Source organism: Monodelphis domestica, chromosome 1 (genome assembly GCF_027887165.1).
Source record: "Monodelphis domestica isolate mMonDom1 chromosome 1, mMonDom1.pri, whole genome shotgun sequence".
Classification (NCBI taxonomy): Eukaryota; Metazoa; Chordata; class Mammalia; order Didelphimorphia; family Didelphidae; genus Monodelphis; species Monodelphis domestica.
Window position 1 is genome coordinate 170,929,056 of NC_077227.1, and position 16,801 is coordinate 170,945,856.

General features: G+C 36.6%; 1 protein-coding gene across 3 annotated transcripts in view; it reads left to right on the forward strand.

Annotated features, from left to right (window-relative positions):
- Positions 1–16,801, forward strand: part of RAB27A (RAB27A, member RAS oncogene family) — a 101,449-nt gene that overhangs the window by 69,826 nt on the left and 14,822 nt on the right. For all 3 annotated transcript variants that reach the window (XM_007479716.3, XM_007479719.3, XM_007479718.3), the window contains 3 exons: positions 775–860; positions 3,702–3,805; positions 5,694–5,817. In XM_007479716.3, coding sequence (XP_007479778.1) covers positions 775–860; positions 3,702–3,805; positions 5,694–5,817 — 314 coding nt within the window. The remainder of the gene's footprint in view (positions 1–774; positions 861–3,701; positions 3,806–5,693; positions 5,818–16,801) is intronic.

Below are 16,801 nucleotides of genomic sequence, written 5' to 3' on the forward strand. Positions count from 1 at the left end.
GCTGCCTCCTTCCTTCGGGCATAGCAGGCTCATTAGCTTTAAGCTAATCTTCACAGATGAAGCTTTTGATGAGGTAGCAGGTAGTGTCTGCTTGGGAGCACTGCACTCCACTGTGCTCCATCAATAAAAAGGAAGACTGTCTCCCTTCCTTGTCCCTCATCTGAGGGATGAGGTTTTAGAGGAGTCATGGGCTCCTAAGTCAGCTCTTATCACCATGGTCAGACTAGTTAGAAAGCTGATCTTTCAGTAGAGTCTTCAGATGTGTCCAAATAAGATTTTAAGCTGGGAAGGCATCTTAATGGTCATTGAGTCCAACCCTTTTATTCATAATGAATAATGGGGCTTTGAGGTTGTCTTGCTCCTAATCTAACAAATATCAGAGCTAGAAGAGGATCTCTGACTCTAAAATCAGCAAACCCTAACATTCAATATTTTAAAAACTTTGTATAAAGCAACTTCTTCTATATTTAGAATTCTTCCCATTCCCAATTTCTGGGGAATATTTTTTCTTTAGTTCTTTATGTATTTTCCTTTCAATTTCAAATAATCAACCCAAGTGAGAGTTTAATTTTACTTTAAAAGTCTCATTATTTGGTATTAAAATATTAATGTCACTGATTCAAAGGTAGTCTTTTTCTCTGTAATTTTTAATCGTTTAGACTCGCAGTGGGGAAATGGATCATCTGCAGATTTGTTCTTGTTGCTGGTAATTGTTTACCGTTCACTAAAGACATTTTTTTTCCTGTTTTACTTTGTGAAACTTATCTTTTCTAGGTGTACAGAGCCAATGGGCCAGATGGAGCAACTGGCAGAGGCCAGAGAATCCATCTGCAGTTATGGGACACAGCAGGGCAAGAGAGGTGAGAACCAGAATCATGTACTAGTTACAGGAGAAACAGAAAGCAAGCAGTGATCTCTTCCTAATCACATGATCAAAAAAGAAGTGACTAGTTACCTGACAAGCACCTGGGCAAGTAATGTGTTGCTAAATGAATGGGAAATTGATCAAACTGACATAAGAATGGTGGTTTTGTCTTCTACAAGTCAAAAGGGAATATAATCTTTTCAGAATGTATTCCTTTTATATTAATTTTTATTTTAATATAAAATGCAGATTTTACATTAATACGTATTTTATATCAATATGTTTCCCTATCACCATTTCCTTAATTTCTTTTTACTAATGAGGACTTGTGTGTATGTGTATGTATTTGTTTATTTGAATAAATGTGGTGCATTATTAAAAGCTGCTTAAACTTTATGGAAGTTCTAGGTAAATCAGAGTTTGAACTATCAGAATCTAGAGACCCAACGGGAATAGTACACGTAACCTTGGCATGATGTTGCTTTCAATTTAGAGCCAACTTCTGTTATCTCTCTGAGCCTGCTTGCCTAAGATTTTATTGGGTCAGAGAAACAGCTGTTTTTAATGTTTGAATGATAGTTATTTGAAATCAATATTTGAGGAAAACCTAGCACACCTGTTGGGATGACTGAAATCCACTTTCCATTTGTTCCTTGAAGCCTGATTGTTGAGGTGAGGAACAAGAAGAGGGGTATAGTATAGTAGAGAGTTATGTGCTGCTGAAGGTCTGGGCAGAGAGGAAACAAACAGGAGATGGGAAGAGGTGAGTGCCTAAACTGTTATAACACTACAATCTCAGTGACAAGAGCCTTTGGGAGAAGCTTGAGTTTAGAGATCAGAAGACACATTGTGGCAGTGAGGAACAGTGGAAAGAATGTTGTAGTCAGGATCTGGCTTAGAATTCTGCCTCAATGCTTGCTAGCTATCTGACTGTGAAGAAACCACTTAACCTCTTTCTCTCTGAACCTGAATTTTCTTATCTAAAATAAAATTGGGATCATGGTGTTGTTCAGTAATTTTTTCAGTGTGATCTGACTCTTTGTGACCCCATTTGGGGTTTTCGTGGAGGAGACACTGGAATGGTTTGCCATTTCCTTATCCAGCTCATTTTATAGATGAAGAAACCGAGGCAAAAGGGTTAAGTGACTTGCACAGGGTCACACAGCTTGTATCTGAGACCAGATTTGAATTCTGGTCTTTCTGATTAAGTCTGGCACTCTGTCCATCTGGCTGCCCCAAAATGGGATAATACCTGTAATACCTACCTCCCAAAGCTGTTGGGAGACTCAAATGAGATTAAAATATATAAGGGGCTTTATAAAATTTAAAACAGTCATGTATACATACAGATATTACATGTGTATAAGTATTTTGTTATAATGTTACTCATAAGTTTTCACAATAACAGCTAGCTAGCATTTGTATACTTTATAACTTTAAAATTTTTCAAAACATTTTGTTTTTATTTATTTATTTAAAAAACTCTTATCTTCCATCTTGGAGTTAATACTGTGTATTGGCTCCAAGGCAGAAGAGTGGTAAGGGCTAGGCAATGGGGGTCAAGTGACTTGCCCAGGGTCACACAGCTGGGAAGTGTCTGAGGTCAAATTTGAATCCAGGACCCCCGTCTCTAGGCCTGGCTCTCAAGCCACTGAACCACCCAGGTGCCCCCATTTTTATTTTTTTAAACCCTTCCCTTCCCTCTTAGAATTGATACTAAGTATTAATCATTTCCAAGGCAGAAAATTGGTAACAGCTAGGCAATTTACTTGCCCAGGATAGCACTGCTAGGAGGCTAGATTTGAACTCACGTTCCTCCCCCTTTCCCTGCCCTTCCCAGACTTGGCTCTCTATCCACAGAGCCACCCAGCTGCCCCTGCAAAAGCATTTAAAATGTTTTCTCATATGATTGTCTCAACCACTCTGGGAGGAAAGTGCCATTATTGATTTTACAGAGGAAACTGAGAGGGAGAGAGGCCAAGTGGCTAGCCCAGAGTGATATAGCTAAGTGTCTGAGGCAGGATCTGAATGCAGGTCTTCCTGACTCCATGTCCAGCTCTCCATCTTCTTCTTTTTTTTTTTTAAACCCTTACCTTCCATCTTGGAATCAATACTGTGTATTGGCTCCAAGGCAGAAGAGTGGTAAGGGCTAGGCAATGGGGGTCAAGTGACTTGCTCAGGGTCACACAGCTGGGAAGTGTCTGAGGCCATATTTGAACCCAGGACCTCCCGTCTCTAGGCCTGGCTCTCAATCCACTGAGCTACCCAGCTGCCCCCCAGCTCTCCATCTTCTTGATGTATATTTATATTTTATACACAAATGCCTCAGAGTCAGAAACATTTGTGTGATCTTGAGCAAGTCACTTAGGCAACTATCAAAGAAAACTTTAGAAGTGTGTTCAAAGAGGAAGTTCTTCTCTAGGATCTTCTTATATTCCTGAAATCTAGAAAGGTCCAGTAAAAACATTTAAAATTTACACAAGTGCAGACATCAGAGCTTGTTGCCCAATTATCCATAAACTATTAGGTAAGTTATAGGCTCAGAAATTGACTTTTGTTATCTTTACTAAGCAGACTTGGTTGTCTGGCCTTTGTGTCCAGAGAAGTTTTGTGACCAAATAAATAGCTAAAGTGTATATGAATGTAGATAACAAATGAATGCAATAGCACTGTAATGCTTTTGTATAAGATATCTGAATTTTATGTTTACAAGTGTTACAGAATGCAAATGGCCTTCATGACAACGCTGCAACTCCTATAAGGTTAGAGTTTAAAATATAAGTGGCTGGTGCCCCATGAAGAAGCCACTAACAAATCTTTGCTTTTGTGTGCCTAGATTTCGTAGTCTGACAACTGCATTCTTCAGAGATGCTATGGGTTTTCTTCTCCTATTTGACTTGACCAATGAGCAAAGTTTTCTCAATGTCCGAAACTGGATAAGTAAGTAGTTTTTTCCCTCTTCCATTATACTTGCCTTGTTTCTCTGACTTCATTTTGAGAAAGGTGCTTATCTATGTTAACTCAATAAATAATGCAGTTTGTAATTTATTAAAGCATTTATTTTTTTCTTCCTCCATCTGACTTTTGGTCTTTTCAATATTCTTTCCTCCCCTAGTTAGAAAATCATAAAAACCTAAGACTAGAAAGACTTTGAGAAATCATCAAATCTATGTTACGACTAAATCTAGACCATAATAGAAAATTAGACTACAATTAATTAAAAAATTATCAAAAGATTCTATATATTTCATTATGTAGGCTTCTTAGCAATGATGACTACTAAATTAAATTGCTTATGCAGGGTGTACTTAAAACACCTGTCAGTTTAGTTATTTGTTTGCTGAGAGATCATTTTCTGGAGGAAAGTAATTGATGATATAGATTAAGATGAGGTTTGGGGGCAACTTGCAAATTCTGTTTTTCTATTCTATTTTTTTTTTATCATGGCCAATTGAAAGTTATTTTTTCTGTCATTCTTAATGCATTTTAAATAAAAAATAAATTTAAACAGTTACTGAAGACTGTAGAATATGCTGTAACAAAATAAAGTCTCTATTACTATGTTTTCTAATTCTTCTTTCAAAGAGATTTAAATTATGTTACTTTCTTTAATGGAATTCAGGCGTGGGAAGTTTGTTATCACAGTTCTTAAAAGTCTTAATGACCTCTTCATACTTGCAACATATGTTGCAAGTACCTACATGGCATTATGGAACATTAAATGCCAAAATATTAGAAAATTTGCATCCTGTATCCATGAATAAGGATTTGAACTCCTAGTACCGGGCTAGGCTCTAAGGGATTCCAAAGAAGGATTAGATAAGGTTCTTGACTAGAAAGCCCTGCCAATTTAGAATTTAACTAAGACATGGATGGTTTGCAATATTTCTCGGTAGAGGAAGTTTCCACACTGAGTCTTGGTAGTCTTCTATGTTTAAAGTTACATTAAGGAAATGAGAACAGGCAACAGTAGAATGATACAAAAGAAGGAAGGGAATTTGAAAAGAGTTAGTTGGAAGCATATAACAAAAGAATATAAAGATAGAGGAAAAGAGCAGTAAAGATAGAGAAGAAGAAAGGAATGAAGAAAGAGCATTTTGAAACTGTGGCAATGAATGGATTAGGAAATTGTGTCTTAAGACTAACATTCTAAGGTTGGTAATTTTGAAAAAAATCTTTCTCTTTGGGATATTGTGGTGCTTGGCTAGCTGACATTATTATTATGTGGTTTAGATGTGTTTTCTCTTGTGTCTAGATATAGGCCAGGACAACAATTAAAAAAAATCTCTAAACCTAAGAGATAAGAATTTGAATTATTTTAGCCTTCTAGAATTCCCAAGGGTTCTCTTTGACCCCAGGATTTATTTCATTGCTGTGCCTGCTAATCCTCTTCCTCCCAAAGAAATCCTGTTGTCTGTCCTAGATTTACTCTTGAGGGGAAAGATAGATAATGGGAAACAAGAAATCAGGGTAAAAATTTCAGACAGGGTTTAGAAAGAAAGTAATTGTTATTTGAGTGCTGTAGTAAAAACTTTGAGAATGAATATGAAAAACATTTTTAAGTTTGGAAGTGAACTATATAGGAACAGAAATTATTCTAGTTAATATATATTGTTTTAAAAATTATTTGTCTAGTAAAAGAGTATGAAGGGGCATAAACCCTTCTTTATGCAATAATTGTAAGTTATAGAATATGCCTACATAGAATTATTTCATTCCTAATCCCCACCTTAGAATTGTTCAATTTACATGAACTATTTTAAGCATTATGCTATTTGCATGATTGTGTACCTATAACTACTTCTCATATTTATTTTTGTATCGTTAGGCCAACTTCAAATGCATGCATACTGTGAAAACCCAGATATAGTGCTCTGTGGTAATAAAAGTGACCTGGAAGACCAAAGAGTAATAAAGGAAGAGGAAGCCAGAGAACTTGCTGAAAAATATGGGTGAGTTTTTTATGACAATATGAAAAGGAAATAGTTAGGTTTTTTTTAAAGGTGACAATATTACCATTTGAATGTGGAGACCCAGTAAAAATCTGTTATAATGCTGACCTCTGGAGAGACCAAAGACAACATGTTTTAAGATCTGATTATGGTGGATGTCATAAAAAGAAGAAGTAGGCTTAGGTGGTGGTTTTGCTCCATTTTATTTTCTTAGGTTGATGGATCCCTGCAGTTAGAAGAATATTGAGCTGGGCTAGAACTGAGACTAAGCAATTTTTACTTTCAAAAACCTCTGTTCCATATTTTTAGACTGTCCAATGTCCAAAGCAGGGGCTTTAATTGCTTTTACTTTTCTCCTGGGCATAAACAGGTAAGTATTAGGAACTAGGGTACTTTCTGTTCCTCTGGATCAAAAGAATCCCATTCTTTAGTAAAATGAGTCAAAATTGGGAGCACAAGGGCAAAGGAGGTGTAATTAAGCCTCTCAATTATGGTCTTAGTTTTAAAGCCTCCACACTTTAAGTCCACAGTGTCTTCCTTCTTAGATTACCTCCCATTTGCATCATATATATCTTGTTTGCATGTTGTCTCCCTAGTTAGAATGTGAGCTTCTGGAGTATAGGGACCTTTTTTGTCCATCTTTGTGTCACTAGTACTTACCCTGATGTCCTACATATAGTACATACTTAAATGCAAGTCAAATGATTTACTAGACCGGCTGGGGAGAGTCATTTGGGAAAAGTGCACAGGATGAATGGAAGTGAGAAAGTATTGGAGAAGAGGAGACATGTAAGGAAGAATCCTTTTATTGCCTAGGATGTTGCTGATGTGGTTAATAAGCCAGAAAAATATTTTCTGAGATTTTGGTCTATCTTACTAGGTGACCTGGGGTTTATGGACTAGATTTTAGAGTTGTCCTGTTACTATTTGTGAAAAGACCAACAAAAAATTAGTTGACTTTTTACAGATGAAGGTCTTAAATTTCTTTCCTTTAATTTAATGGCAAGATGAGAGGGGGGGGAGGGAAAGGGAGAGGGAAAGGAAAGTATATTGTTAGGGGAAAATATTTAAAAATTTTAGACATGAATTAGCGAACTAGTATGGGAATTATATTCTGTCATTACTTCATTTACTGTTCAATTTATTGTTGGAAACAGTTAAAACTTCTTGGGGAGAGTGGGCCAAGAAACTGTAGGAGATAAGGTTGGGCAAGCAGCATATGTTTAGACAGGTGGGATTGACTTTTTTTGATCAGTCCTGCCATTTCATTGGTATAGAGACTTCCCTTTGCTAATACAGATTAACACCTGCCCTATAACTAGAGTTGTCTGGAGGATACTGACAGATTAAGTGATTTGTCCAGTGTCATACATCTAGTAGGTGTCAGAGATAGGACTTGATGTCTTTTTTTTTTTTGTTCTGACTTTGAGGCTGGCTTTCAATCCACCATGCCAGATTGCCTCCTGAATGTTAGCTTATGTAAAGTGGACTTTGTTCTGTAGGTCATAGACATTGAAGGTTTTTGAGCAGAGAGTGATATGAAATCAGTAATGTTTTATTTTTTTAAAGGAAAATTAATTCAGGGGCAGTGTTCAACATAGGGAGATAGGATGGGATACTGGAGACAGGAATACCAGTATATATAAGTAACTGTAGAAATACAGGCATGGATTGGTGAAGATTTAGTTTAAAGGTAATGAGATATAAGAAAAGGCCTTTGGATTTTGTAATTATGAAGTCATTAGTGTTGTTTGCATGATTTAGTAGACTGGTGAAGATGGTAGCCAAATTGCAACGGATTAAGGAGAAAATCAACAGTAAAAAATAGAGACAGTGAAAGGAAGGAACAAAATAAGACTATATGATCTATAAGATTTCTTCTAGATCAAAAAGTCTATAATCCCATGAAGATAGTTGAGTCAAAGGTTTTTTGTTTATTTTTTTTCTCTAAGAAGAGAGAGCTGAGAAAGATCTGTGTGTGTTTAAAGGGAAAAAGGGAAGTATCCAGGGGAGAATTCAAGTTTGAAAAGACTGGGGGGAATGGTACAGGAGGATGGAGCTAAGTGTGGATGAGAGGATCCTCAGAAATTTGGAAGGAATCAGATCTAAGGCATAGGTTGAGGATTAGGACTTGGGAGACCAATAAGGGCCCAGTCTTGGAAGCAGGTTCCTCAAACATTCTTTTGGGTCCTTGAACATATTTGAGAGGATTGATGTAAAAAAAGGAATTTCTTGTGTAATACTGAGTCTGGTCAAAAAATAATTAGGGTTAATTTCTGAGGTTTAGGGTGGTATAGAATTAGAAGATTGGATTGGATCTAGAGATTTAGAAGAGCCAGTGTAGGTGGTGCTCTAGGGAAATAAGCTATAAAGAAATGTCAACATGGAAAGACCAAGAAAAGTTTGTTATTGTTATCTTTTCTAAATCATATTCTCTTTTCCCAGAAACTTTGTCTTTTTTCTTTTTTAACATTCTGAAAGTAGGCATCAATGTAACTTCTTTCAAAAATTCATTTTCAGACAAGTATATTAACCAAAGAGCAGCTCTACATTACCACCATCATGTGGAGAGAAGTGAATAATACAAAATTCTAGTACATAACTTGCAAACAACTAATTCTATATAGATACAAAATGTATAGTGAATTGAAGACTTACATACTTTTTTATTTTATTTTTTTTAATTTTATAATATTTTATTTGATCATTTCCAAGTATTATTCATTAAGGACAAAGATCATTTTCTTTTCCTCCCCCAACACCCCCCCGTAGCTGACGTGTGATTCCACTGGGTATTACATGTGTTCTTGATTCGAACCCATTGCTATGTTGTTAATATTTGCATTAGGGTTTCCTTTAGAGTCTCTCCTCTGTTATGTCCCCTCAACCGCTGTAGTCAGGCAGTTGCTTTTCCTCAGTGTTTCTACTCCCATAGTTTATCCTTTGCTTATGAATGGTGTTTTTTCTGCTGGATCCCTGCAGATTGTTCAGGGACATTACACCATCACTAATGGAGAAGTCCATTATGTTCGATTATACCACAGTGTATTAGTCTCTGTGTACAATGTTCTCCTGGTTCTGCTCCTCTTGCTCTGCATCACCTCCTGGAGGTCGTTCCAGTCTCCATGGAATTCCTCCACTTTATTATTCCTTTTTGCACATTTCATTTTCTGATATGGGATTATTTAAGAATTCTATTTCTTCTTCTGTTAGTCTAGGCAGTTTGTATTTTTGTATATATTCATCCATATCACCTAAATTGGTGTATTTATTGCCATATAATTGGGCAAAGTAATTTCTAATGATTGCCTTAATTTCCTCTTCATTGGAGGTGATGTCCCCCTTTTCATCTTTGATGCTGTTAATTTGCTTTTCTTCCTTCCTTTTTTAAATTAGATTGACCAGTACTTTGTCTATTTTGTTTGTTTTTTCAAAGTACCAGCTTCTTGTCTTATTTATTAAATCAATAGTTCTATCACTTTCAATTTTATTAATTTCTCCCTTAATTTTTATGATTTCTAGTTTGGTTTTCTGCTGGGGGTTTTTAATTTGATAATTTGAGTTTTTTTATTTGCATTTCCAATTGATTTATCTTTGCTCTCCCTAGTTTGTTGATATATGCACTCAGGGATATGAATTTACCTCTGATTACCGCTTTGGCTGCATCTCAAAAGGTTTGAAAGGATGTCTCGCCATTGTCATTTTCCTCGATGAAATTGTTAATTGTTTCTATGATTTCTTCTCTAACTAAATGATTTTGGAGTATCATATTGTTTAATTTCCAATTAGTTTTTGATTTGGTTTTCCATGTACCATTACTGAACATTATTTTTATTGCCTTGTGATCTGAAAAGGCTGCATTTATTATTTCTGCTTTTCTGCATTTGTGTGCCATATTTCTGTGACCTAATGTATGGTCAATCTTTGTGAATGTGCAATGTGGTGCTGAGAAGAAGGTGTATTCCTTTTTATCCCTATTTATTTTTCTCCATATGTCTACTAATTCTAATTTTTCTAAAATTTCATTCACTTCTTTTACCTCTTTCTTATTTATTTTTTTATTTGATTTATCTAAATTTGATAATGGTTGGTTTAAGTCTCCCACTAATATGGTTTTACTGTCTTATTTCTTCCTTCAATTCTTCTAGTTTCTCCATTAGAAATTTGGGTGCTATATTATTTGGTACATACATGTTTAGTGATATTTTCTCATTATCTAAAGTCCCTTTTAACAAAATATAATTACCTTCCCTATCCCTTTTGATCAGGTCTATTTTTGCTTTGGCTTTATCGGTTATCATGATTGCCACTCCTGCCTTCTTTCTGTCAGTTGAGGCCCAGAAGGTCTTACTCCATCCTTTAATTCTGACCTTGTGGGTATCAACTCGCCTCATGTGTGTTTCTTGAAGACAACATATGGTAGGGTTTTGGATTCTAATCCATTCTGCTATTCGTCTACGTTTTATGGGTGAGTTCATCCCATTCACGTTCAAAGTTATGACTGTCATTTGTGGATTCCCTGGCATTATGATATCCTTCCCTAATTCTAACCTTTTCTTCTTCAGCTTTACCTTTTAGTCCAGTGATTTACTTTAAATCAGTCCCCCTTGTCCCCTCCCTTGATATGTTTCCTTTTTTAGTCCCTCCCCCCTTCCCCCCTTGGTTTTCCCTTCTCCCTACCCTTGTTGGGTAAGATAGAATTCAAGATCCCAATGGATCTGGGTATTTTTCCCTCTCAGTTGATTTCCCTGAGATTAAGGTTTAAGTAAAAATTCCCTTCCTCTCCTTCTTATAGGAGTTTCCTTCCTCTCCCCTTTCCATGTGAATCTTTGTGTGAGAAAGATTATTCTATTTGGTCTTTCTTTTCCCCCTATTTACACATTACATTTTCCCCACATGTTAGTGTACATAGATTGATATAAATGTAGTCCTTATAGAAGAGAGTTTGAGTAAAAGAAGAAAATAACATTTTTCTCCTTTTCCCTTTCCTTCATATTTATCTTTTCAGGTATTCTGTGGTCTTTGTTTTTCGGTGTCGAACTTTCCACAGAGCTCTGGTCTTTTCTTTGCAAAAACTTGGAAATCTTCTATTTTGTTGCATGCCCATACTTTCCCTTGGAAGTATATAGTCTGTTTTGCTGGATAGCTGATTCTTGGTTGAAGACCCACCTCTCTTGCCTTTCTGAAGATCATGTTCCATGCCTTACGATCATTCAGAGTAGAAATGGCAAGGTCTTGTGTGACCCTGATTGGCATTCCTTTATATCTAAATTGTCTTTTTCTGGCTTCTTGTAGGATTTTTTCTTTTGTTTGAGAGCTTTGGAATCTGGCAATTACATTCCTGGGAGTTGTCTTTTGGGGGTTTAGTGTAGAGGGTGTTCTGTGAGCTCTGTCAGTGGCTGTATTGCCCCCTTGTTCTAGAATCTCTGGGCAATTTTCTTTGATTATATCTTGTATTACAATGTCAAGTTTGCTGTTTATTTCTGGCTTTTCTGGAAGTCCAATTATTCTTAAATTATCTCTTCTCCCACTATTTTCCAAATCTGTCACCTTGTCAGTGAGATATTTTATGTTCTCTTCTAATTTCTTGGTGTTTTGGCTTTGCTTTATTAGTTCTTGCTTTAAAGCCTGGTTTTCCTTTTCAGTTTGGTCAAACTGGTTTTGTAGATGCGTGAATTTCTTTTGCATTATTTCCCATTTTTCCTCCCAGAAGGCTTCCATCTTTTTTATCATTTCTGATTCATATTCTTCATGGGTTTGTGAAGAGTTTCCATTTCCTTTAGAAGGTTTCAGAGCATTTGCTTGTTTCCTCTTCTATGTCCTCTGTGTTTTGTATTTTTGCTCCATAAAATGTGTCCAAAGTCGCCCCCTTCTTCTTGTTTTTTTTTTTTTTTGAATTTTGGGTTTTTTGTGCTTCTGTGGAGTTTGCCATCTCTATATGAGTGGGGAGGATTAGCTTTTCTTATCTCTGTCTGGTGTTCAGAGGTTTTAGTCCTAGGCAGATTGTCCGTTCTATGGCTTGGCCCTTGTTTCTGTGCCTCAGCCAGCACTCTGAGGGGTGGGGGGGCCGTGGCTTCCTGGAGCTCTGAGGCCTGGTGATAGGATTAACCTCAGACTGAGTATGCCCTCAGGCAAGGACCTTCAGTGAGACTCAGATGGAAGGATCTGGTCAGAGGGCTACAGGCTCCTCCTGTCTCTCTCTGTTTTCCTGCTGTCTGGGTGCCCCCTTGACTGGCTCATGGCGTTTTCAGGGGGTGGCCCTCAGAACAGCCGACTCCCAAGGCCCCCCTGCCTACCCTGAGGTTCCTGCTGCTGCCTCGGACTCAGCACTCTGGGTTGGGGGGGATGGGTCCTGGGACCTTCCCTTTGCCTTCCCCTTAGATCCGAGTGATCTCGCGCTCCGACTCTTGGGGGGCCATACCTTTTGATCCAGGTCCAGGAGGAGTGTTTCCAGGGTCTATTCTGCTGTTTGTTTTGAATTTCTATGCCCTAGGAGCATTCCGTTTGAGATCGGTAAGGAAGGGTTTCTGGAGCTCCGAACTTTAGCTTTTTCTAAGCTGCCATCTTGACCTTACATACTTTTTAAAAGTAATTTTTCCAGTTTATATGTCAATATAATTTTAAATATTTGTTTTCTTACATTTTCTAATCATGTTCTCTCTTTCCCTTCCCTCCTCTCCAAGTAGGCAAGTAGTATGATATAGGTTGTCTGTATATTATCATATAACACATATGGTTCCATGGTCATCATGTTGTGAAGCAAGACACATATTGCTTACACTAGAGAAAAAAATTCTTGGAGGAAATAAAGTTCAATTTGCAGTTGGACTCCTTCTGTTCCTTCTATGGTGGCAGATATCCTTTTTTGTCCTGAGTCTCTTGGAGCTGTCCTGGTTTCTCACCTTGCTTATGGCATTCACAGTTGATCATCATACATTATGAAGACTTCAATTCTTAAGCTAAGGAATTCACTAAATTTTTGATAAAACTAACCCCATGAGACATTCAAGAAAAAAAAAGACATTTTCTCTGAGGTAGTTTTGTGTGTTTCCTAAGTAATTTTTACTTAACAGAATTATAAATAAAATGCCAATGTCTCCAAAATGATTTCAAGAAATTATGCAGTAATAAGATTGCATATTCATAAAATCAGCGGTCATTGAAGTTTTTATATAAGGTGATCAAAAAAATCTTACTGCAGATTTGTTTTAATAGTTAACACTGCATTAAGACTTTAGGAATACCCTGTATATTTGAGGACAAGTAATACAACTCTTTATAGCAAGAAAAAGATTAATTTACATAAAGGGTTGATAGAGGGAGAATGTTGCCATCTAGAACAGATCTTAATTTTTTTTTTGTATGTCATGACTCCCTTTGGCAGGCTGTTGAAATCTATGGACCCTATTTCAGATGAATGGTTTCTAACACTTAAAAGGGAATATTAAATTTCATATAGAGATGAGTGGAAATAAAGATGTAATTCTTTTCCTATTGAAGTTCATGGACCCCTGAAATCTATCTATAGACTCCTTGGGATCCTTAGACCCCAGATTAAGAACCTCTGATCTACAGGTTGGTGAGCATATTTCCATCCACTCCATTTTGTCAGTGGAATCTATTTATGAATAAATTAGAAGGAACTTTAAAATTCAGTTTTTGAACACTGTCAGATGAAATATGAATCTCAAAATATCACGAATATAGCCTTTTTTTGGTAAAAGTATTTGAAGACATAACTTAAATTCCCTCTTTGATATAAATGAAGTCGGAGACCCAGGATAAAGACGATTCAAGACTTTCTTTGTAGTGTTCTAGAGCCATTTGTTTTCTTTTAAAATATAGTCACAAAGAACTGTCTCGTGAATATCATCAAATAATCAAATATGGCAAACAGTTGTATACACTGATGTGTATGCATTTTAATGTGAATTCTCAGTGGTTTCACTTACTTGATAGGAAGATCAAACAATAAACTCTTGGCCAGGGGGCAGCTGGGTAGCTCAATGGATTAAGAACCAGGCCTAGAGATGGGAGGTCCTAGGTTCAAATCTGGCCTCAGATACTTCCCAGATGTGTGACCCTGGGCAAGTCACTTGACCCCCATTGCCTAGCCCTTACCACTCTTCTGCCTTGGAGCCAATATACAGTATTGACTCCAAGATGGAAGGTAAGGGTTTAAAAAAAAACAAAAACTCTTGGCCCATTTTTGTTTGATTTTATATATATATGTGTGTGTGTGTGTATGTGTGTGTATATATATATATATAAAATTTGTGACTACAAACCATGGACTGTGTAGTCTTAAAGTTGGAAATGGCCTCAGAGGCCATTTAATCTATCCAGCAAGGATCCCCTCTTTCTCATTCCTGACAAATAGTCATCCAGCCTTTGCTTTTTTAAGCAGAATTCCAGTGAGAAGGAAACAAGGCTGTCCTGAGGCAGCTTATTCTTTTGGACTGGCTCTCATTGTTGGGATCAGTGAAGTCAATGTTAGCTTTTTTATATCTCATAATGCTCTCTATATCATGTTGTAACCTCAGTTCTTCCCTTATCCATAGACCTGACAGGTAAACTATTTTGTGCTCCCCTAATTTGTTTATATTACCCTTTATTTCTAAATCATATATGTATTTTGACTTTTGTTTATCTATGCCTAATTTCTGCCATACTATTTTCCAGTTATCCCATCAGTTTTTTGTCCAGTAGTTAATTCTTCTTCCAAAAGCTTGGATCTTTGGGTTTGTCTAGATTACTATTCCTAGGTTACTATGGTCATTTATCATTGTGTTTTGAGTGTGTCTAGGTTACTAAACACTAGTTTACTGTGGTCATTTACCATTGTGTGTTGAATGCCTAATCTATTCCTTTAATGCGCACTCTATTTCTTAGCCATTGCCATATGGTTTTGATGGTTGCCAATTCATAGTATAGTTGGAGATCTGCTACAGCTAAACCACCTTCCTTCATTCCTGCCACTCCCAATCCCTCCCCCCTCCAATTAATTGGCTTGATATTCTAGGTTTTTTATTCTTCCAGAAGAATTTTTGTTATTATTTTTTCTAGTTCTATGAAATAATTTTTGGTGTAGGTTAATTAGTATAGTACTGAATAAGTAAATTAATTTAGGTAGAATTGTAATTTTTGTTATATTGGCTTGGCCTACCCACAAGCAATGAAAGTTTTTCCAGTTGTTTAGATCTGACTTTATTTGGGTGAAAACTGTTTTGTGATTATCATCCTGTGTTTGTTAGACTTCCAGGTATTTTATATTGTCTACAGTTATCTTAAATGGGATTTCTCTTTCTAATGCTTGCTGTTGAAATTTATTGGTACTATAGAGAAATGGTGGTGATATATATGAGTTAATTTTATATACTGAAACTTAGCTAAAGTAGTTAATTGTTTAGATTAGTTTTTTTGGTTGATTTTCTAGGTATACCATCCTATCATCTGCAAAGAGTGATAGCTTTATTCTTCATTGCCTATTCTAATCCTTCAATTTCTTCTCATTACTATAGCTAACCTTTCTAGTACAATATTAAATAGTAATTGTGGTAATGGACATCCTTGTTTCACTCCTGATCTTATTAGGAAAATTTCTAGCTTATGTTTGCTGATGGTTTTATATAGATGCTATATATCATTTTGAGGAATGTTCCATTTATTCTAATGTTCTCTAATGTTGGTTTTTTAAAAATTTATTTAGTCAATTTAGAACATTATTCCTTGGTTATAAGAATCATATTCTTTCCCTCCCTCCCCTCACCACACCCCTTCCCGTAGCCAACTTGCAATTCCACTGGGTTTTACAAGTGTCCTTTATCAGAACCTATTTCCGTGTTGTTGATGTTTGCACTAGGATGATTTAGAGTCTACATCCCCAGTCATATCCCCCTTGACTCATGTAATCAAGCAATTGTTTTTCTTCAGTGTTTCTGCTCCCACAATTTTTCCTCTGGATGTACATAGTGTTCTTTCTCATAAATCCCTCCGAGTTGTTCAGGATCATTGCATTGCCACTAATGGAGAAGTCCATTACATTTGATTGTACCATAGTGCATCAATCTCTGTGTATAATGTTCTCCTGGTTCTGCTCCTCTCACTTTGCATCAATTCCTGCAGGTCATTCCAGTTCCCATGGAATTCCTCCAGTTTATTATTCCTCTGAGAACAGTAGTATTCCATCACTAACATATACCACAATTTGTTCAGCCATTCTCCAATTGGAGGGCATCCCCTCATTTTCTAATTTTTGGCCACCACAAAGAGCGTAGCTATGAATATTCTTGTACAGGTCTTTTTCCTTATTATCTCTGTGGGGTATAAACCCAGCAGTGCTATGGCTGGATCAAAAGGCAGACAGTCTTTAGCGCCCTTTGGACATAGTTCCAAATTCCCCTCCAGAATGGTTGGATCAATTCACAACTCTACCAGCAATGCATTAATGTCCCAACTTTGCCACATCCCCTCCAGCATCCATTACTTTCCTTTGCTGTCATGTGTAAAAATTAAATTTAGTTTCTGATAATAAAAGTATTATATTTTATGAGGTTTATTAAGGATTATTAGAATTAAGAATACAAAGTAGAAAACCATGTGCTCATGGCTGATTAGCCAATTCAGAATCCCCGCGCTTAGCATACTTACTGCATCTTGCAATCTTCCAGTATAGGAAGAGACTCTTGGGAGGCATAGAGTCCATTAAATACTCAATTGTGATATTGCCCAGGTGGAGACTCAGGTAAGATTATAGGGAATTCTGGGAAGTACCAAGGACTTCTGGAGATTGAAGTCCTAGATTCAAATCTCCATTTTTACATATCACCCCCTGTGATCGTATTGGGAAACCAATTTCCCCAACAGGATCATGGGAACATAACTTAAAGGTTACAATAATTTGATGATAAGAGGAAAAACAAAACAAAATGATTACTAGGCACATTGACAAAAAGCCAGTTAGGGGGCAGTCCCCTTTGGCATA